At 44.2% G+C, this 22,163-nt stretch overlaps 1 protein-coding gene across 2 annotated transcripts in view; it reads right to left on the reverse strand.

The window, feature by feature from the left end:
* Positions 1-10,252: 10,252 nt before the first annotated feature.
* The window catches only part of LOC306862646 (uncharacterized protein), a 31,149-nt gene continuing 19,238 nt past the window's right edge, over positions 10,253-22,163 (reverse strand). For both annotated transcript variants that reach the window (XM_079405556.1, XM_079405555.1), the window contains exon 8: positions 10,253-11,445. In XM_079405556.1, coding sequence (XP_079261682.1) covers positions 11,219-11,445 — 227 coding nt within the window. In that variant the 3' untranslated portion in view covers positions 10,253-11,218. The remainder of the gene's footprint in view (positions 11,446-22,163) is intronic.

The raw sequence follows: 22,163 nt of genomic DNA on the forward strand, positions 1-22,163 counted from the left end.
GTATCCAGGTGTGCATGCACCGCAGGAGGTAAAAATGAGAGAATGTGAGGTTTGCAGGTGTTATCGAACACTCCGTCAAGCCCTATAAACGCACACACATGTAAATGAGAACAAAAGATAGCACAATAAGTACACATAAACAGCTTTACGGCACTTCAAAAAGTTAGCTACTTCAAACACACCTCAGTGTCTTAAAGTCATTTAATGAAGTTTCTTGGTCACTTTTCTGAACACACACACACACCTCCTGTTAATAGGGAGGGGGCAGCCAGCATGGATGCGGCCCTGATTAATTGGGCGCGACACAGGGAAGTGGGTCTGGAAACTACCTGGCAATTTCCTGCAACCCCCCCTTCTCCCTCTCTCCCACTGTCCGTCTCTCTCTCTCTCTCTCTCTCTCTCTCTCTCTGGAGTGAAGAGAGTGGGCAGGTGGGCTGCTGGGAGGAGTGGCGGCAGCTCTGCGTTGATATTCCACTGGCGTCCAGCTTGCCCGTCGCCCTACATAGCAGGCGCTCCCTCTGGCAATGCCTGGCTTGGCTCTAGGCTCAGAGCGCCGCACACTGCGGCTCCGACAGACTTTACACACGTGCACACACACACATGCCCGCTTAGAAATACACATGAAGAAATATGCTAACCTTCAGATGCGCTCATTCACACGCACACTACAAAGAAAAAGCCGGCCAGTGCTGACCAGAGCCAGCCAAAGACAGAGATATTTCATTGTGCTGTGAATGCTGCAGTGGGTATGAGTTCCGGCTGGCACCTCTCTTCTTGCTGGCCAGTGTGCCTAGGCAGATAGAGAAAAACAGAGAGAGTACCATTGCGTCTATACTGCAAGCAAACAGCACATCGAAAACTAGATCGCTCCCATTATAATCAACAAAGCCGCTGCGTGCTAGCAGGGTAGCTTTGTTGATTATAATGGGAGCGATCTAGTTTTGTTGCGTCACTTTCAACAGAGTCAAGGGAGAGATAAACGAAACAGAGGAAGACAGATATTCGCTCCCTTTTCTGAGGACTGTAACATGTGCGTATTACCCTATGGAACAGGACAGAGACTGCCTTAATGAAAGCACAAGAAAAGGGCAGCAGCTGGTGGTGTGTGTTTGAGCCGTGAGGATAAGACCCTTGCGCTGGGCTCACCAGGGTCTTTCTACAGAACCACTCGCACACACACACAGGCACACACCCAGAGAGACTGAGCTTCTTTGTCCGATTTGCTGCCGCCCATGCTGGAAGAGGGCCCGGGCTGCAGGGGCCTGCCTGCCTGCCCAGGAGCCAACAACACTGCCTCAGCCACAGCTACAGCCGAGCACAAATCCAGCCCAGATCAGACATCGCTCTCTTCCTCACAGCTCCAACTCCACTACAGCTCGAAACAACAACAACAACCACCACCACAAAAACAAGGGACGAACAATGTCAGTCAAGGGTATGGATAGAAGATGAGACACTGACAGATTGAGTTGTTTAGCTGCAGATCTGTAAACCTAATCTGCGTACTGGTGTAGGTGTAATTCCTTGTATTAGGTGTGGTAACATGAGAATTATCTCAAACTGACAAAATCTTAACATCTCTATTAAGACACGAGCAGAAATTAGTTCACATGGATGTTGCAGACAGATGTGGGGCAATTCGTTTCCTCTCAGCCCACAGCTGGAGAGATATCTTTCAAGTTGAAAGTTTTCAGCCATCTAGGTCTTGCAACCCAGAGAGGGTGTGACATGTCACAGCATGTGTCTGTGGCACGCTCATATCTGTCTGCATCTGCACGCGTTTGTGCCGTGCGTTTCCTGAAGCCATGAGCGGGGTGCAGATAATGGTGAGATGAAGGAGAGGAGGGTGAGGAAGAGAGGGAGGATTTGGGGGATGGGGGCTGGAGTAGGTCTTAGGGGCACCAGGGAGGCGTAGATCCAATTACTGCCCCCCAACACTGAATCCTTTGTGTGTGTGTCCCTACTGATAAATGAAGCTCTGAGGCTCAGCCGGGCTCATGCTCAACAGCAATATACCAGCATGCATTGCAGCTTCTGCAGAAGGATTGGCGTTGCCGTATAAGCCCAGTTCACATTACCCATATGTGTGCACTCATGTTTGCATGCATGTTTGCTCTTGGTGTTGTTGCAGTGGGATGCATTCTTGAGCAGTAGCATCACAGGTTGTACAATGAGCATGAAGGACTTGAGACCTTGATAACATCAAAAGTAACCTCAACTAGCAAAAGGTACCTGGTCAGCAGGGGCGGACTGGGGGCAAAAAGTGGCCCTGGACTTTTTGGCACAGAGCGGCCCACCAAACCCGGTCCGCAACACCGCATCACAGCATAAATGACTGGCATACTTCTTTATATTATAATTTGTCTTTCCTGGTGTATATGGCAACTAGTAAATAATTTTAAGGGGGCAGTTTAATATCACTAAAGTTAAATACCTATATTATCAGTCCATATGACACGATGCTCTGGTATCGTCTAAGACTAGTGCAGAATGCGGACTGTTTTTATGGTGCCTTTCTGTTGGTCATATACAGTATTTGTCCTTTTGCAGGAGCTTGACATCTATCATTTTAAGGAATAGAGTATACAAATTGTGAGTTGTGGAAAAGAGTTGTGGAAAAGAGTATACAAATTATTTTGATAATGACAAATACAGTAAACAGTACTGTGAAAGATATAATGTTACAGTTTAAAATAGCTGTCCTTTATGAGAATATGCAGTGCCCTCCAAAAGTATTGGAACAGTAAAGACAAAATTGCTCTGTTGGCTGTGGAGTCAAGACATTTACAAATATGATTAAAAGATGAATAACAAAACTACAGAATGTCACATTTTATCATTGGGTGATTCAACACAGATGTTTTTCCAGCTAAGAAGTAAGAAGCACTTTTAGAGTTTCATCCTCCTATCTGATGTGAGCATAAGTATTGGAACAGTTGCCTCACAGGTCTTTCTAAGTGATCGGCCGTGTCTTGTTGCATTAATTCTTCAGATATTAAAAGCAGAGAATGTGTCGTATCAGTTATATCCTTTGCTTCTGCATTCTGAGTCCTGCAATCGATGATGACACATACAAACCAAAATGAAGATGAGTGAGCTGACTCTGAGAGAAAAGCAAGCAATTTGGATGCTAAAAGAAAAGAGGTCAATTAGAGTCAATTAGGTCAATTAAGTCAATTAGAGCGCTAGCAAAAACAAAGGGCATAGAGAAATCAAGAGTTTGGAAACCACCAGCAACCAACAACTACCTGATCGGCTGAGAAAACAACAGTAGTTGATGACAGACAAATCATAAAAGCTGTGAAAATGAACCCTAAAAGACGTGTCTGTAAAATCAGCAACAACTTCCAGAAAGCTGGGGTGATGCTCTGACAATCTACTGTCCTCAGGAGACTTTGACACAGAATTACAGATGCTACACAGCAAGATGCAAACCTCTGACCAGCTCCAAAAACAGAAAGGCAAGATTAGAGTTTGCAAAAAAGCACAAAGGTGAGCCAGAAGTGTTTTGGAACTGTGTTTATGGACTGATGAGACAAAAATGTGGAGAAAAAAGGGAACCGCAAATGATCCCAAGCATACAGCCTCATCTGTAAAGCATGGTGGAGGTGTTGTCATGGCATGGGCATGTATGGCTGTCTCTGGAACAGGCCCTCTCAACTTTACTGATGACTTAATGTATGATGATAGTAGCGGAATGAATTTGGAAGGGTACAAAACCCATCTTTCCATCCAATATTCAAGAAAATGCCACCAGAATCATTGGGAAGTGCTTCATATTGCATCAGGACAATGACCCAAAACACCCTGCCAGTTCAGTCAAGGAATTTATAAGGGAATTTATAAGAAATGGAAAGTCTTAGATTGCCCAAGTCAATCTCCAGATTGAAATCTGATTGAACATGAATTTCACCAGCTGAAGAGGAGAGTAAAGGTGGAAACTCCCCAAAATAAGCAACAATTGGAATTGGCTGCATTAAAGGCTGGGAAAAGTATTTGAAAGGATGAGACCAAGAGTCTGGTGATGTCTATGGGTCACAGACTCACTGCTGTGATTGTGTGCAAGGGATCTGCAACTAAATAATAGCTTTTAATCTTTTATATCTGCCTTATGTGCAACTGTCCCAATACTTATGCTCACATCAATGAGTGGGATGAACTCTAAAAGTGCTGTTCTTTTTATTTGGTAAAACATGTATGTGTTGAAACGGCTAATAATAAAATGTGACATTCTGTAGTTTTGTCTCATATTCATCTTTTAATCATATTTGCAAATGTCTTGACTCCACAGCCAACAGAGCAATTTTGTCTTTACTGTTCCAATACTTATGGAGGGGACTGTATAGTAAAATATAATTGATTGTGATCAAAGCTGAATTTTCAGCATCATTACTCCAGTCTTCAGTGTTACACGATCCTTCAGAATTCATTCTGATATGCTGATTTGCTGCTCAAGAAACATTTCTGATTATTATGAATATTGAAAACTATTGTGCTGCTTCATATTTTTTGTGGGAAATGTGATACCATTAGGTCTTGTAAGATTAAAAAAATATAAATATATATTTTTCTTCAACAAGGTTGCATTAAATTGATTTAAGTGACAGTAAAGGCATTTACACTTATTAAGTACTTATATTTCTTTAACTGAGAACCATTAATAAAATTATTGGTATTTTATTATACCAATAATACAAACCATTATTAAGAATTGATCACAAATAATAACTGATAATAATTAAGCAGCATTAAAATGATTTCTGAAGGGACACTGAAGACTGGAGTAATGATGCTGAAAATTCAGCTTTGATCACAGGAATAAATTAGATTTTAAAATATGCAATATGAAGAAAATGCTTTATATTTAAATGCTTTATATTTAATATTTTAAGAAAATGCAATATTCTTTCAAATAAATAAATAAAAAGCCTTGGTTATTTCAAACTTTTAACCGTATAAAATAATGCATGTGAATTAATTAGCAAATTATATTTTTATTAGGCTTATAATATAAATCACTTTCAAATGCACAGCACTCGAAAGCAAAAGTCTTCAAATTTACAATGTTCTACAGTAAGACTAAGAATTATTTTTATAGATTTTTAAACATTTTCATAGACACGTGAAATCACGGAAGAAAGCCTATATAGAGATATTACATTAACTCTTATCTCATGTCTGCTGAAAACTGCTATATTATGTAGGCTACATTGTGACGAATAACGTAAATGGCATTGAAATATGAAACATTTGAAAAGGCCAGTAGTAGTTTGCATTCCTGAAAATTAATGTCTTTTGTTTAACTTTTTTTTTTATCGTAAATGGTTGAACATTTAGATAGATTCGATAGGTGTTGATAACGTTTATACCATGATTAATATGTTTTTAGCATGATTAATCTGTTACTAGCATGTTGCCAGCATGATTAGAAAGTGACTAGCATGTTGATAGCATGATTAACAAGTGACTAGCATGTCGCTAGCATAATAAGCAAGTGACTAGCATGTTTCTAGCATGATTAGCAAGTGACTAGCATGTCGTTAGCATGTATCCTTGTTTTGGTTTCTCCTTTTGAATGATGAATATTCTATTGATATACAATAGCTGCTGATATGGACAGTTAATTTCTCTCACGCAGGCACAGAAGGCATGTGTTAGTTTGCAAGTTGGTGAGGTGTGTTCAAGCAGAGCTTTTTGGTCCAGACGTAGCTGACGCATCGCGACAACGCGGTCGGCTTTCGTCGCCGCTAGTTCTTTGAAGTCAGCTTGGTGTGTCCCGACCTTTAAAACAAACTTCTGACATCTTCAAGTTTGCGCATCAGATGCAGTCTTGATAATCTTGGTAAAAGCTGTTGTGCTTCACTGTGAGGAACTCTTCAGTGGTAAGCTGTGATAATGAGCAATTTGTTCATGCATACAGATGTCTCACTGTGTACTGACGTTTACTGCAGTGTATTATAATGAGTCGTGGCATATTGTCACCCTTTTAGCCTGTTCAGTTTTAACCAGTCACCAATGTGACACACACTTTTCCTCAGTGTGATGCCCATTGATGCATAAAGTCTTTTGTGCCCGTAACTCCTCTCCAGCACACAACTCTTGCTGGCCAGTGGCATCTCTTAGCAACACCAGCCCTCATCCCACTGGCGACGCCAGCCCCCCGAGAGCTCCAAGTCTCCCTCAAAGTCAGAACAACCATCTCCTGGCAACAGCGCAAGCCTTCTACATCTAACACCTCCGGTCTCCTGGCAACCGTGTTCATAGTGGTGGTCACAAGCCTGTGTTTGTGCTACAAGCTGTGCGGCCACAGGTGCTGATGGCGACCCCTTGAGATTGGGGTGGCATCACAGGTGTTGAGGTTAGAGAAATGACCACACTGGTGGAAAAGTTGCGGACTGAGTTCGTTCCAACCAAAAGAGTTGAGGCCAAGCGTACAATCGTACTCCACCTCCTACCCTGCCAGGCGTCATCCTCCACCAACCCCACGGAAGTCTGTCTCCTAGCAACGATGACTGCGTGCACTCCGGGAGGGATCCGGAAGTCCACATGCTCAAGCGGTGCCGTTCTTGGAGAGCATGTCAAAGCACCCCCTCCAAATATTTTTCTTTTTTCTCTCCCTCTTTCCCTCTCTTTGGTCTAATCCAACTGGCTCCCACGCACAGATTTGGAACGGCTCCTGCACGCAGAGCCTGGGATGAAAATAACAAGGCCACAAAAATCTTCTGCTTTACAGAGTTTCTCTCTTTATGCCACCTATTATTTCTCTGTTATGTTTAATGGGCCAATGACCTCAGATAGCTCAGGACTTTAGACAAAATTAAAAATATCTACTTGTAATAGTCTCATTTTATCTTGGAATTGAGGACTGTTTGATTGACCCCAAATTGCTCCAAGTTCTTGCAACCTCTCTTCACACTTCTGAACCCTTTTCACCTGTCCATTTGAAATCACTGCAATTGCTGTCAGGTGTCTCTACTCTAAGAAGGTTAGGTGTTTTGCTTACTTGGAATTAGTGTTGTGAAAAGTACCGACTTCGGTACCAGTCGGTACTGAAATTGAAAAAATGTGACGATACCAGAATTTCCCACTAGCATTTTGAGCACTGTTGAGCGGATTCTTAAACACTTCTGATTGTCTATTGTGTTCACACACTCAACAGATATGTTGATAAGTGCTTGATGAAGAGCGTGAGCAATGATCATTGTAGCCAATCAGACTCAGATCTGTTGAGCATGTGAACATAATGGCCAATCAGAGGTGTTTAAGAATCCGCTCAACAGTGCTTAAAATGCTCGCAGAAAATCATTACATTTTTTAAATTTTAGTACTGACTGGTAGCGAAGTCGGTACTTTTGACAACACTACTTGGAACCAATTTTTGTTGTAAATATTTATGGCTTTGCTTTTGCCAACAGCCTTAAAGTTGGATTGGTATCATTTGGTTCGTGGAATCAGTGAGAACTAGCAAAAACAACCCCAATCGAGCATTACCGGCTTGCTCTCCAGAGCCTAGACCAGCTCATTAAGGTTGGCATCACACTTCTCTCCATTTCTGTGAATCTGCTGAAGCCCCCCATCTTCCCCACCCACTCTCTCTCCTCAGAATTCCCAGTGCAGTTCTCCAGCCTCTCCTCAGGACTCCGGAGAGTTCTGCTTTCCCACTAGTCAGTGGCATTCAGTTAGTGAGCAGCTCCAGCCCACCTTCTGCACATCAGAGAACCTCTGTGAAATCCCAATCCCTAGAGCAGGGTGAAACACAGGCCCGGCTTGCCTGACCTCTTTGGTTGCCATGGATACAGTGCACTATAAATAAAACAGGGTTTTTTAAAGCAGTTTGGCAGGGCTGTGTGGACTGGTGGGGTTCACTGTACAACCCCCCCCCCAAACACACACCCTACCCTGTTTCCTAACTCTACTGTTAAAATTCAAAACTACTATCAGTTGGAGTTTTTGTTTTTTCTTGCTTATGTGTCAAGTCCAAACCTGAGGAAAAGTGAAATTGAAAGAGGGAGAGACAGACAGGGAGGGTGAACAAAAAGCGAGCTCTTGAACTGGCCCTCATGCATTGAGGACGGAGCTGTCCTAACGGAGGCCTGTTAAAAAAAGGAGGCCCATTTTCTTCAAAGTGGCGGCACAGAGGCGTTGAGAGACGAGGGAGGCTGCGTGTTTGTGCACTGAATCAGGGCTGCGCTGCAGATTTTTGTCTGGCGAGGCGAATCTCGGGAGGCTAGGAAATAATTTGGTCACGGCTGTGGGAGGTTGCTGGGGTGGGGGGTGGATGACTGTGTGTGTGTGTGGGGGGGGGGCAGGGTTTCGACCGTATCGCTGCGGTGAGAACACGCTTGACACTTCATTCCTTTCCAGTTAATGCGGCGCGGACTGCAGGAGTTTAACCCTCTGTCTGCCTGGAGCTGGCCAGAGTCTCAGTAAATGACCGAAGAGCTCCACTGCTGCATATGTACACTGAGAACTAGTCTGACCACAATTAACTAGCAGAACAACCTGTGGAGTATCATAAATATTAGTTTATATGTGATGAAACTTGTTCAACACAGAACATAGTTGCATGAAAAGTAGAATGAGACAAGCCATTGAGAGAAAAACTGAGAAATAAAATAAATGACAAATAAAACAAATAAAAAAAATGACCACCTTACTGAATACTATGATATGCTTAATAGACCTCTTCTTGTCTTATTCTTCTTTTGGGATGTTCTTACTTGCTCCGAGGCACAAGTTTAACATCCAGTGACCATGTCCAAGCAGCATGTCAATAGACAAACATCCCTGTGACTTCCCGTGTGCAGCCTCTCATGTGACAGAGGCGAGACTGAGCCTGTGGCAAAAACAAAGGCTCGCTCCACTTTCCAAACAAACTAACCCTGCCTCTGCCGCAGGTGGACACACTGGCTCACGTACTGGTCATCAACCCAGATTTTCCGTGGGTGTGTGTTTTTTGTTTGTACGTGTGTGTGTTGTGGGAGAGCAGGGAGTTAATGCGGCAGGCCTGTGGCGGTCCTCCTGCCCTCAGCCAGATTAATCATGCAGCAGACCCTGTTCCCCCTGCCTGGGGGCCGAACCGTGCCCGCATGCTCTCCCTATCACATGGCCCAGGCCCCCTCTTCTCCTCAACATAACTCCTCCGGGGTAGAAGGAGGTGGGGGGTGGAACGCCCCAGAACGCCATGCTTTGCTTCCCTTCCTCTTTCTTTCTTCTTTTTCCTTCTGTGGGCATCAGGAGATAGATGCAGGGAGAGAAAACAGAAGCGTCCGTCTCATCTTCCCTCTGCTGCAGCAGCAACAACGGCCCCTTTTTATTGCTCATCGGAAGGCCCTGTCGGCAATGGCCAGGCTTTGCAGGGGGGGGGGTCTATTTGCCAGGGGCCTCCTGCACTTGCCTGGAAACAACTCACCAACGTCTCTATGCATAGGAGAACAGCCGATACGATTGTAGGTACTATAGTATTGATACTATTATACTCACTGTTGCAGGACTGGGTGCCAGCTTCCATTTGCCCACATCTTTTGATTGGTTAGTGAGCTGGTGTGTGATCACACAGGGCCTATGATCCACTTAAACATCTAGATGATGTCAAATCCTGTGTAACTCACAGTAACTTCTACAAATACTTGTGCCTAAAATTTGGGGAAAAACTCTATGGAGTAGCATAATTGTAATTTGGGGACGTGTCCCCTTAAATTTCCAAACACAATCAATATTTCAAGAGTTTTGTTTTGTATGGCAATGATGTGGAAAAAAAGCAAAGTGCTTAAAACAAAAACCTAGTGTAAGTTTTAGTGATAAGTACAGTAGTGTCACGCAAACGTTTTAATAACTCTCTTACAATTTATTTATGATGAACATGAAGTGTTACTGTGTATGTTCATCTGATTTGATACCCTCACTTATTTCTATAACTCTCTTCCTGTTTTATTGTGATCAACAAGCAGGGGGCATCCAAGAGAAGAGCTCACACTATAGCCAGATTACCAAAGGCAGCTAAAAGGCTTTTGATGTGTGCAATATTTACAATCTATACAACTTGTAAGGCATGATTCACAGTAATTTATTGCACAAAAACCATTATATATTCTGACTAAATGTGCAGTGAAGAGGATATGAAATGTTCTTGGCTGCATGACTTGACCTCAGATGACTCCAGTAAATGCATGTCATAAACACATGTTGAACATAAACACCGCCTGAAGCCTGTCAAACCACTGAGAATAAAATTATAACCAGAAGCTGAAGGAGGTTTGATCATTTTATTACAGAGGCAATATCCCACACTTATCCTGAATGTGTGGACAGGACATTCAAGACTTATACAGAGTAATTATATAAACTCTTCCAGATCACAACACGTAAAAAACAGAATTAAGTGCAAGCAAATGTGACCGTGAGAAAACAAATAGAAGAAAGTGACTGCTGCCCTACTGACCTGATTACCAAAAATGGAAAACTTTAATCTAATAAAACCATCAACCTCAAAGTAAAGGTATGACTATGAGAGAACAAACACTTCTAGACCAACATATCAGATATTTGGCACAATTGGTCATTCCATGTAGTATCAGATCCAAAATGTAACTTTGTGAATTTTCTGATACTTTTAGTGAATAGAGTAAATACTGTGTAAAATGTGTGTGCAATTCAATCTAGCCATTTTCTATACATCTTAATTGCTATATAGAAATTGTAATTTACAGTAAATATGGGCATAATATTAGCCACCCTGCCCTCTAGATATTGCAAAAAAAAAAAACCTAAAGCAAAAACATTGTTTGATCACTTATACCGTCATACATGCTCCAGCCTTCATGATGCAAGGAAGCAAAATGTATAAAACAGACTAATGGGATGAATAAATTTGAAGTTTTGTTTGGAGTTTACATAATCTTATATAGGTGATTAAGATTTCATGTGACCCTTTAAAACAGAAGCGCACTTGTAAACATGCATCTAAGTGCAGTTTATTGATACAGCCAGGTCAACAGTACTGCCCAAAGTGATGTAGCAATATGACTGATGTTTCATTCCTGCTGAACAGTTTTACAAACCACTCATACCATGTAAAAAAAATAAAGAGAAACATTACTATTGCGTTACTTTGGTAACAAAACATTCAAGTTCCTGAGAGAGGCTAAGCACCCGCACCCTTTAAATGTAGCCACAGAAGAAGACCCCTGGCTTGCGTCCCTTGGGGTTGGTCCCTTGTTTACCTGAGAGAGGGTGAGGGGCGGAGCCTCAAGTGGGTAGGCTTTTCTGGGATTGGAGGTTTGTTGACACGAGGCGGTGTTTGGGAGGGCGGAGACTCACTGGACACACTGAAGGTTTTCATGAGCTGAGCAACCCGTCCCTGTCCCAAACAGCTTTCCTCAACTACCTCAGACCCCACATCCACAGAAAATGCCCGTTTAGAGGCAGCGACCACTCGGAAATCACCTGCAAATGGAGGGAGAGAGAGAGAGAGAGAGAGAGACTTATGACCTTCAAGGTCTGTTTTTATAGGTGACAATTTCAAAACATTCTCACACTTCTCTTCTGCCCTTTTCTCTCACTCAATTTTTTTCACTTCTCTTCGCACTCTCTTCCATCCTTTTTTCCCCACCCCTTTTCAGTGTCTGGCTCTTTTTTCCTGGGCTGCAGACTGCCAGACCGGAGGTCGTCGGCACAGGAAGTAGAGCAGGGACGCAGCTGGGTGTAGTTGGTGTGTGTGTGTTTGTGTACACTGTTATGGGTGCGTAAAAGTGCGCATATGTGTTCGGTTATACTGTGTGTGTGTGTGTGTGTAATTGAGAGATGGAGGGATGGAAGATGAGGCGAGGAGGGCCGCAGGGATGGCGGCGGAGAGCAGACAGACGCTGCTCAGACACCAGAAGGCTTGAGGAGCTGCTTATTTTTAGCCACGTCCCCAGGGGACACAGATGTGTGAGTGCGTTCGCTCTCTTTCGCTCGCTCTCACAAACACATATACCCCTTCTCCTTTACACACACAAACTATGACATATTTTACCCCCTTGTAAACTCTTTCTCCTCAAAGCACACCCATTACACGCACACTCACACACCCTGGTCAAAGACATGAACCCACATGTGGCTGTGTCAGTGGAAATGTCCCAGTACTGAATCACAAAACATCACCCTTATACAGGACTGGACTGGGACAAAAAAAAAAAAAAAAAAAAAAAAACCAGACCGGCCCACTACATACGATCAAAATACTACCCATCTTTGCACGCTCTTGAATATGTATACCAGCTCCTATCCCATAACAGCACTAAAGCCATATAATAATAGGTAGGAAACAGTGAGAGTTGACATTAAAAACTTCTAAAGTGTAATTTATTAATATAATAAAACTATAATCCACACTGATGAATCCTAAAACTATAGGCCTATATAGTTATGACATCCTGTGTATGTGCCTGTGTGTTTGAGGTAGAAAGGGAAGAGACATGATAAATTGTTGATCAGATGATCACTGTTTCCCATAGTATATCATTAAATAAACTGTAAACTTACTAAATCAAATTTGTTAACTCCTTGGATGAACCTTTAAAAGCATAAGGCGGCATCCTGTGTGTTTGTGTGTGCGCAGTGGTGTATAAAGTACCCGAAAGACATACTCAAGTAAAAGTACAGGTATCTTACCAAAAAATGACTTTGGTAGAAGCTGAAGTCTTCGTTTAGAATATTACTTGAGTAAAAGTCTTAAAGTATATTATATTTATTGTACTTAAGAGCGAAAAGTATTTTTAAAAATCTTAAACGTACTTAAGTATTGAAAGTAAAAGTACAAGTAAATGCAAAATGGAAAAGAAGCAAATATATATATACACACACACACACATACACACACACACACACACTCACCTAAAGGATTATTAGGAACACCTGTTCAATTTCTCATTAATGCAATTATCTAATCAACCAATCACATGGCAGTTGCTTCAATGTATTTAGGGGTGTGGTCCTGGTCAAGACAATCTCCTGAACTCCAAACTGAATATCAGAATGGGAAAGAAATGTGATTTAAGCAATTTTGAGCGTGGCATGGTTGTTGGTGCCAGACGGGCCGGTCTGAGTATTTCACAATCTGCTCAGTTACTGGGATTTTCACGCATAACCATTTCTAGGGGTTACAAAGAATGGTGTGAAAAGGGAAAAACATCCAGTATGCGGCAGTCCTGTGGGCGAAAATGCCTTGTTGATGCTAGAGGTCAGAGGAGAATGGGCCGACTGATTCAAGCTGATAGAAGAGCAACTTTGACTGAAATAACCACTCGTTACAACCGAGGTATGCAGCAAAGCATTTGTGAAGCCACAACACGCACAACCTTGAGGCGGATGGGCTACAACATCAGAAGACCCCACCGAGTACCACTCATCTCCACTACAAATAGGAAAAAGAGGCTACAATTTGCACGAGCTCACCAAAAATTGGACGGTTGAAGAATGGAAAAATGTTGACTGGTCCGATGAGTCGCGATTTCTGTTGAGACATTCAGATGGTAGAGTCAGAATTTGGCGTAAACAGAATGAGAACATGGATCCATCATGCCTTGTTACCACTGTGCAGGCTGCTGGTGGTGGTGTAATGGTGTGGGGGATGTTTTCTTGGCACACTTTAGGCCCCTTAGTGCCAATTGGGCATCGTTTAAATGCCACGGCCTACCTGAGCATTGTTTCTGACCATGTCCATCCCTTTATGACCACCATGTACCCATCCTCTGATGGCTACTTCCAGCAGGATAATGCACCATGTCACAAAGCTCGAATCATTTCAAATTGGTTTCTTGAACATGACAATGAGTTCACTGTACTAAAATGGCCCCCACAGTCACCAGATCTCAACCCAATAGAGCATCTTTGGGATGTGGTGGAACGGGAGCTTCGTGCCCTGGATGTGCATCCCACAAATCTCCATCAACTGCAAGATGCTATCCTATCAATATGGGCCAACATTTCTAAAGAATGCTTTCAGCACCTTGTTGAATCAATGCCACGTAGAATTAAGGCAGTTCTGAAGGCGAAAGGGGGTCAAACACAGTATTAGTATGGTGTTCCTAATAATCCTTTAGGTGAGTGTATATATAACATATTCATACAGCTTTAGTAGCAAGATTGTGTTCAGTTTGAACTCTTTCTTCCATTTTGTATTTTTGGGTAAGAATAAGAAGCACTTCATCCGGTCCTTAGTGTCTTTCATTCCAACATAAGAAAACATTTCTGGAATCTGCATCTGATATAGCATTAAGATGTATTTATTACACAGTTTAATGTATCTCACAGCGGACATGGATGCATTTACACTGCAGTTACAGATGCATAAATAGGCCTAATGTTGTGTTTTTAACATAAAACATTGAATACTGATATTTTAAAATAATTTAAAACATGAAAAAAATTGTCAAAATGTGAAATTAAAACCGCTAGTAGGTGGCAGCAAAGACTTTGGTGACAGAAAGTGACCATTAATGAGTGAGTCATTGAGATTCATTCAACGGCTGATTCATTCAGGAACAGAGCATTTGACTGTGTTAATGAGTGAATTACTGAATCATTTATTCAACCGATTCGTTCAAAAAGCGGATTCATTCAATAAGTACACCGTCCATTGCTCAGAGACACAAAACAGTGCTGTGATCCTTGTTTGGAACTATTTTCTTTGGCAAAATTTAGCAAAAACAAGCAATAAGTCTAAAATGTATGTCACTTATTGCTTACTGGACTTGTATGAAATGATTATTGAATGTGTTCATGCTGATATCTGCAAAAACAACGGTACTCTTTGTGTGATATAGATATAGTCCAGGTGCTGTGCGCAAAATTTAGAAGTTAACTATATTATATAAATATAAAAAGCATACAGAAGCATTTTTGCCGTCTACAATTTAGAATGCCTGGAATTTTTTAATACATTAATAAATCAACGTGCGTGCACTCTGTGTGTGATTTGATGATATAGCCTACTTGATAATGTCAGATCACACATCATTACAACAACACTTACCCTATTATTGCAGAAGATATACTGTATATCACACACCCCAGACTCAACTTTGAGTGGAAAATGAATCATCCGCGATTGTGCACGCACTTGTTTGCACGGTTTGCAGATGAGCAAAGCTGTTCTAACTTACAAACGCCAGACCACTGATTCTCAAACCTGCTTTCCTGCAGTCTGTGTTCTTCTAACTATTTTGTTGAAAGTAACGAATATGCTTCGGGGAAATGTATCGGAGTAAAAGTTAGCTGAAATATAAAAACGACCTAGGTTACGCATGTAACCCAGGTTCCCTGAAGGGAACGAAAGCTGCGTCCGGAGACGCTATGGGAACGCCTTCAGCGTCATTCCGCTCTGAATATCGTATGTAATCAGTCCAATAGAAGGGCGAAGCGTCACGGGCGGAGTGACGTCACGACCAGGAAGTATATAAGCACGTGAGGCGGCGCCCGCGTCAGCTTCATGTCATGAAGCAAGCGCTGGCAGGGATGCCGGAAGTATGGCTGCGAGACGCAGTTCTCGTTCCCTTCAGGGAACCTGGGTTACATACGTAACCTAGGTCGTTCCCTTCCAGGAACGTCGAGCTGCGTCCGGAGACACTATGGGAACACTATACCAACGCCTCCATAATGACAAGTCCCTGTCTGTGTCAGGACAAAGGGACAGAGGAGCCTGGAGTGGCTCGGACATCAAGGTTGTAAAGCCTCGCAAAGGTCAGGGGCGTGGACCATCCAGCAGCGTCGCAGATGTCCTGTATTGGGACACCTGCCCAAAGGGCCTTTGAGGCCGCCATACCTCTAGTTGAGTGCGCTCTGACTCCCAACGGATGGGCAAGCCCAGAGGCCTCGTAAACAAGATTAACAGCATCAACAATCCACCTACTAAGAGTGGGCTTCGTAGCAAGAAGACCCCTCTTAGGCGGACCATAGCATACCAGCAACTGGTCCGACTTTCTCCACAGGGCAGCTCTGTGGATGTATGCGCCCAGTGCTCGCACTGGGCACACACAGTGGTGCTTCTCCTGGTCGGGCTCCCTGAAGGGAGGAGGACAGAAGGCCTGCAGTACGACCGGCTGTGGTACGACTGTCGGGACTTTAGGAAGATACCCCGGACGGGGGTAGAGAAATACTTTCGCCATGCCGGGCGCAAAGTCGATGTGAGAAGGGGCCGAAGAAAGGGCCTGAAGGTCACCCACCCTCCTCAGAGAGGTGATGGCCAACAGGAAGACAGTCTTAATAGTGAGGAGTCTATCAGTTATCTCCTCAAGAGGCTCGAACGGCACCCTACTCAGAGCCTCTAATACCACAGCCAAGTCCCACGTAGGGACTCTTGGTCACACCGGGGGCCTCAGCGCACCGCGGAGGAAACGTATAACCAGGGATTGTCTGCCCACTGCTTCCATAGCTCCGGGCGGGGGTGCACGATGGTGCCCCCTGCCTGTGAGAGGAGATCTCTTCTGACAGGCACCGGCCACGGGGTGCCGTCGAGAAGAGCAATCAGGTCCGAGAACCATACTCGGCCCGGCCAGAACGGCGCTACTAGCAGTAGACTGACCGCGTCCCGGCGCACTCTCTCCAGAACTCCCGGGAGCAGAGCGATCGGGGGGGAAGGCGTACAGACGCAGCCTCGGCCACGTCTGTACCATAGCATCCAGACCCAGCGGGGCTGGCGGAGCTAGAGAGAACCAGAGGGGACATTGCGCTGACTCTCGAGTGGCGAAGAGGTCCACCTGTGCCTGGCCAAAGACCTTCCAGATCTGCTTCACCACCTCTGGGTGAAGCACCCATTCCCCGGGCCTCAGCCCCTGCCTCGACAGAACGTCTGCTCCCACATTGAGATGCCCAGGGATGTGTATAGCTCTCAAGGATAGGAGCTTGCCCTGGGTCCACACCAGGATCTGTGTGGTTGTACAAGGGGCGCGACCTCAGACCTCCTTGGTGATTGATATAAGAGACTACTGCCGTGCTGTCGGTGGCAGCCGTGCTGTCGGCTCATGTACAGCAGGCCAGAAGGAATCACGCTGGACGCTGCTGCCATAAGCCCTAGCAGCCTCTGAAACTGCTTGACAGTGAATGCTGGCCTTGACACACTCTCTTGACTGCCGTGAGAATCGACTCGATCCGAGCAGGGGTCAAACGCGCCTGCATCGTGGTCGAATCCCACACCACGCCTAGATAAGTGGTTCTCTGAGCTGGAGAAAGCACACTTTTCTTGGCGTTGAGTCTCAACCCCAACTCTTTCATGTGGGCGAGAACGACATCTCGATGCCGAACCGCCAACTGCTCTGTCTGAGCGAGAATCAACCAATCGTTGATGTAATTGAGTATGCGGATGCCCTGCAGTCGCAACGGGACCAGTGCCGCATCCACACACTTGGTGAAAGTGCGGGGTGAGAGTGCTAGGCCGAAAGGAAGAACCCGATACTGATACGCTTTGCCCCCGAAAGCGAACCTCAGGAACTTCCTGTGAGATGGATATGGAAATAGGCATCTTTGAGATCTATCGAGACAAACCAGTCCTCGGACCTGATCTGAGATACAATCTGCCTGACTGTAAGCATCTTGAACTTCAGCTTTCTGACTGAGCAGTTCAGAGCTCGCAGATCCAATATGGGCCTCAGCCCCCCATCCTTCTTTGGAACAATGAAGTATCGGCTGTAGAAGCCGGCGCGAGTCTCGTGAGGAGGAACCAACTCGATGGCTTCCTTCCTTACTAAATTCTCGACTTCTTGTTCCAGAACCAGAGCCTGCTCTGGGCGGACCGTAGTCACGCAAACCCCGTTGAACGGCGGAGGTGGCCCATCGAACTGGATGGAATAACCATGCTCTACCGTCCGCAGGACCCAAAGAGACACGTCTGGCAGCCGCTGCCAAGCCGCTAGATGATCTACTAAGGGAATCAGTCTCTCGAGACTGACCTATGGTGTCAGAGATATGGCCAGACCACTGTCTTGCTGCGGCTCTCCGGAGGAGGACGCGGTTTCTGGCACTTGAGGCGAGTTTCTCAGACCCGCAGTCACAACCGGTGGGTGACTCTGAGAACAGCACTCGCTGGGACCTACTGTGCCCTGGAACTGCAGGGTTGACAGACAGATCCCCGGAGGGCACCGAGGGGAGACGGTCACCGGGTACCGCGGTGTAAGCCGCTCCACCACGTACTGGGGTGTGGGAGGCAGCGAACCCTCATCGGCGCTCGATGCCTCAGCCTCCTCAGAGGACGAGAGACGGAGCACCGAGCCCTCGTCTCGAGAGGAAGGAACCGCTCCCTCAAGAGACGGGGCACCAGATCTGGCGGTTACGGGAGGAGATAGGGACATTCCCGTCTCACTCTCGTCCGCCAAATCAGCCTGTGAGCCCCACGAGTGCAGCCGCCGCTCTGCCTCGGCAAAAGCGGGGCCAGCACCGCACGGGGAACTCACAAAGGCTCCCTCACGGAAGAGAGCCCTCCGGGTGTGGAGTGTGCGCAGCGAGAGCCGCTCACAGTGCGGGCAAACGGCTCCCTCGAGAGCCGCTGCCGCATGCTCCGCACCCAGGCAGACCACGTACAGATCATGTGTGTCCTCACCCGTAGTGTAACGCGGGCAAGGACTAGCACACAACCTATAACGTGATCTGAGATCACCCCCTGTCTTTGGCTTAGCTTTTGGCATGTCTACTTTCTTTCTCTAGAGACAGACAACAGTAAATAAGACTCACAACAAGACGGATTGCACTGACACACACACACAGAGCGCTTGCTGAAATGACAGAAAGCTGACGCGGGCGCCGCCTCACGTGCTTATATACTTCCTGGTCGTGACGTCACTCCGCCCGTGACGCTTCGCCCTTCTATTGGACTGATTACATACGATATTCAGAGCGGAATGACGCTGAAGGCGTTCCCATAGCGTCTCCGGACGCAGCTCGACGTTCCTGGAAGGGAACTCAAGTAGGCTACAGATATCCAAAAAAATACTTAAGTACTAACGAAGTAATAATACTTCGTTACAATACACCACTGTCTGTGTGTGTGTGTGTGTGTGTATGTAAGTGTGTGTGTGTGTGTGTGTGTGTGTGAGAGAGAGTGAGAGAGAGAGAGAGCGAGAGAGAGAGAGAGAGAGAGAGAGAGAGAGAGAGAGAGAGAGAGAGAGAGAGAGAGATGAGAGAGAGAGAGAGAGAGAGAGAGAGAGAGAGAGAGAGAGAGAGAGAGAGAGAGAGAGAGAGAGAGACAAAAGGGGGAGTTGTTTAAAGATGTGATTGGGTCAGCCCAATGTCAATTAAGAAAATAACCAATGGGCTGCTGATTAAATGTCTCATGGGCCGGTCTGTCTGGGGGGAAAAAAATATCCTAAACCGATTTTTTTGACAAATACATTAAACAGCCGCAAAGACCACAGCGCCGTCAACTATTTAGACAGAAAAACTATAGGCTGCTAAGAGTTTTATGGGCCGATCAGACAGTATGAGAAGATGTATAGGCCCGGCCCAAAAAGTACGTCGGCCCAGTGGGAAAATGCCCGGTCTGCCAGATGGCCAGTCCGCCCCTGCCCTTAAAGCAGACTCACTTTAAGACCTTGTTTTTTTTTTCTTCTCTCTCTCGTTAACCTATTACTTAAGTAAATCTCAAGAAAACAAGCATTTGACAAGCAAAATAAATAATGTATAAAATAACGACAATAAGTACAACAAAAAAAAAAACAAACAAACAGATTATTAATGGTCAGGTTATTATTAAGATAGTATTTATTTATAATAAAAAATATATATATCATACATACACACACACACACGTTGTATTGTTATATTTTATATTGTATTTCTTATAGTATACAGTGAGGGGAAATTTTTTTTGATCCCCCTGCGGATTTTGTATGTTTGCCCACTGACAAAGAAACGATCAATCTATAATTTTAATGGTAGGTTTATTTGAACAGTGAGAGACAGAATAACAACAAATGTTTGGATGGTGTTCTTGGGGTCATAGGCAGAATTCCTCCTCCTCCAAACACGGCGAGTTGAGTTGATGCCAAAGGGCTCGATTTTGGTCTCATCGGACCACAACACTTTCACCCGGTTCTCTTCCGAATCATTCAGATGTTCATTGGCAAACTTCAGACGGGCCTGTACAAGTGCTTTCTTGAGCAGGGGGACCTAGTGGGCGCTGCAGCATTTCAGTCCTTCACGGCGTAGTGTGTTACCGATTGTTTTTTTGGTGACTGGTCCCAGCGGCCTTAAGATCATTGACAAGATCCTCCTGTGTAGTTCTGGGCTGATTCCTCACCGTTCTCATGATCATTGAAACTCCATGATCTTGCATGGAGCCCCAGTCCGAGGGAGATTGAGTTATTTTGTGTTTCTTCCATTTGCGAATAATCGCACCAACTGTTGTTACCTTCTCTCCTAGCTGCTTAGCGATGGTCTTGTAGCCCATTCCAGCCTTGTGTAGGTCTACAATCTTGTTTCTGACATCCTTGGACAGCTCTTGGGTCTTGGCCATGGTGGAGAGTTTGGAATCTGATTGATTTCTTCTGTGGACTGGTGTCTTTTATACAGGTAACAAAATGAGATTAGGAGCACTCCCTTTAATAGAGCACTCCTAATCTCAGCTCCTTACCAGTATAAAAAACGCCTGGGAGCCAGAACTCTTGCTGATTGATTGGGGATCAAATACTTATTTGACTCATTAAAATGCAAATCAATTTATAACTTTTTTGAAATGCATTTTTCTGGATTTTTTGGTATTCCGTCTCTCACTGTTCTAATAAACCTACCATTAAAATTATAGACTGATCATTGCAAATGTACAAAATCAACAGGGGATCAAATAATTTTTCCTCGCACTGTATATATTATTATATTACATTGTGTTATATTACTTTTTGAAAAAGGTTTTCAGGATTTTGTTTGCAAAATAATAATAATAAATTATTATTATTATTATTATTATTATTATTATTATGTATATATTTTTTCATTATATTTTTATTATTATTTTATATTTTTATTACATTTAATTTTATTTATTTATTTTATTCATTCATTCATTCATTCATTCATTCTAAGACTTTTTTTGGACCAATACAACTTTTTTTTTTTTACATTATGTATGTTCAATAATAATAATAATAATAATAATAATAATAATAATAATAATAGAGGTACTAGTAGTAGTAGTAGTAGTAGTAATGTATGCAAATAAAATCTTGATGGTCCAGAAAATTCTCTTCAAAAATATAATAATAATAATAAATATATTATCTAGATAATTATACAAATATAATATATTAGTATTATAGTATAGTATCAATAATATAGAAATAATAAAGCAAAAACTTGAGAAAAAAAAAAATAATCTTTTTTTTTCTGGGGTGAAATACGACCCAGATGTGTTTGGTGGATTTCATGACATACAATTATTTAAGTCACTTGCTTCTCAAGTCCTGCCCAATCATCTTCTTTCTGCCTGCCCTCCCTCCTTCCCTCTCTCTCTCTCTCCCTCCCCGTGGCCCCTGACCTGTGGTTCCTGTGTTAATGTCCTCTCGCCGCACTGCGTGGGCCTGACACTGATTGTCTCACTGTGTTGTGTGGTCGCCACGGAAACCCTGGATAGGCTCCAGCGACTGAGGCAGACACACATGCGTGCACGGTGCTCTTACACACACACACACACACACACACACACACACACACACACACAGTCACACTCGTGATCTAAATCTGTTTGTTCCACCGCATTTTACACGCCCCACTAGTAGTCCGTGACTCTGTTCACACACACACACACACACACACTTCCCGCTGTTAGCTGACACCAGCGTAACGACTACGCCTCTCTCCCTCATCGCTCGCCGCCGTTTTCCATCCTCCCATAACCTCTTCGAACCCGAGACGCTTTCACAGAGCTGTCACATCAAAAAAAAAAAAAGCTGAAACCAAACTCTTGTCCAGGCGGCCAAAACTGCCCCCGTCGGCCTCACCGTGCAATCACTTGTGACAAAGCCTGCAAGCACCTGATCGCAACGAAAACCACTCTCTGTTTGCCCTGTCAATAACTGCCATCCGTGTCCGTGAAAGCGAGAACGCATTCGATGGGATGTTTCCAATTTCACAGTCACCACATGCAGACAAAACAGATGAGCCGCTAAAAAGCACGCTATCTCTTTAAATGCCCCCAC

The sequence above is a fragment of the Barbus barbus genome (assembly GCF_936440315.1).
Source record: "Barbus barbus genome assembly, chromosome: 43".
In the NCBI taxonomy this organism is placed as follows: Eukaryota; Metazoa; Chordata; class Actinopteri; order Cypriniformes; family Cyprinidae; genus Barbus; species Barbus barbus.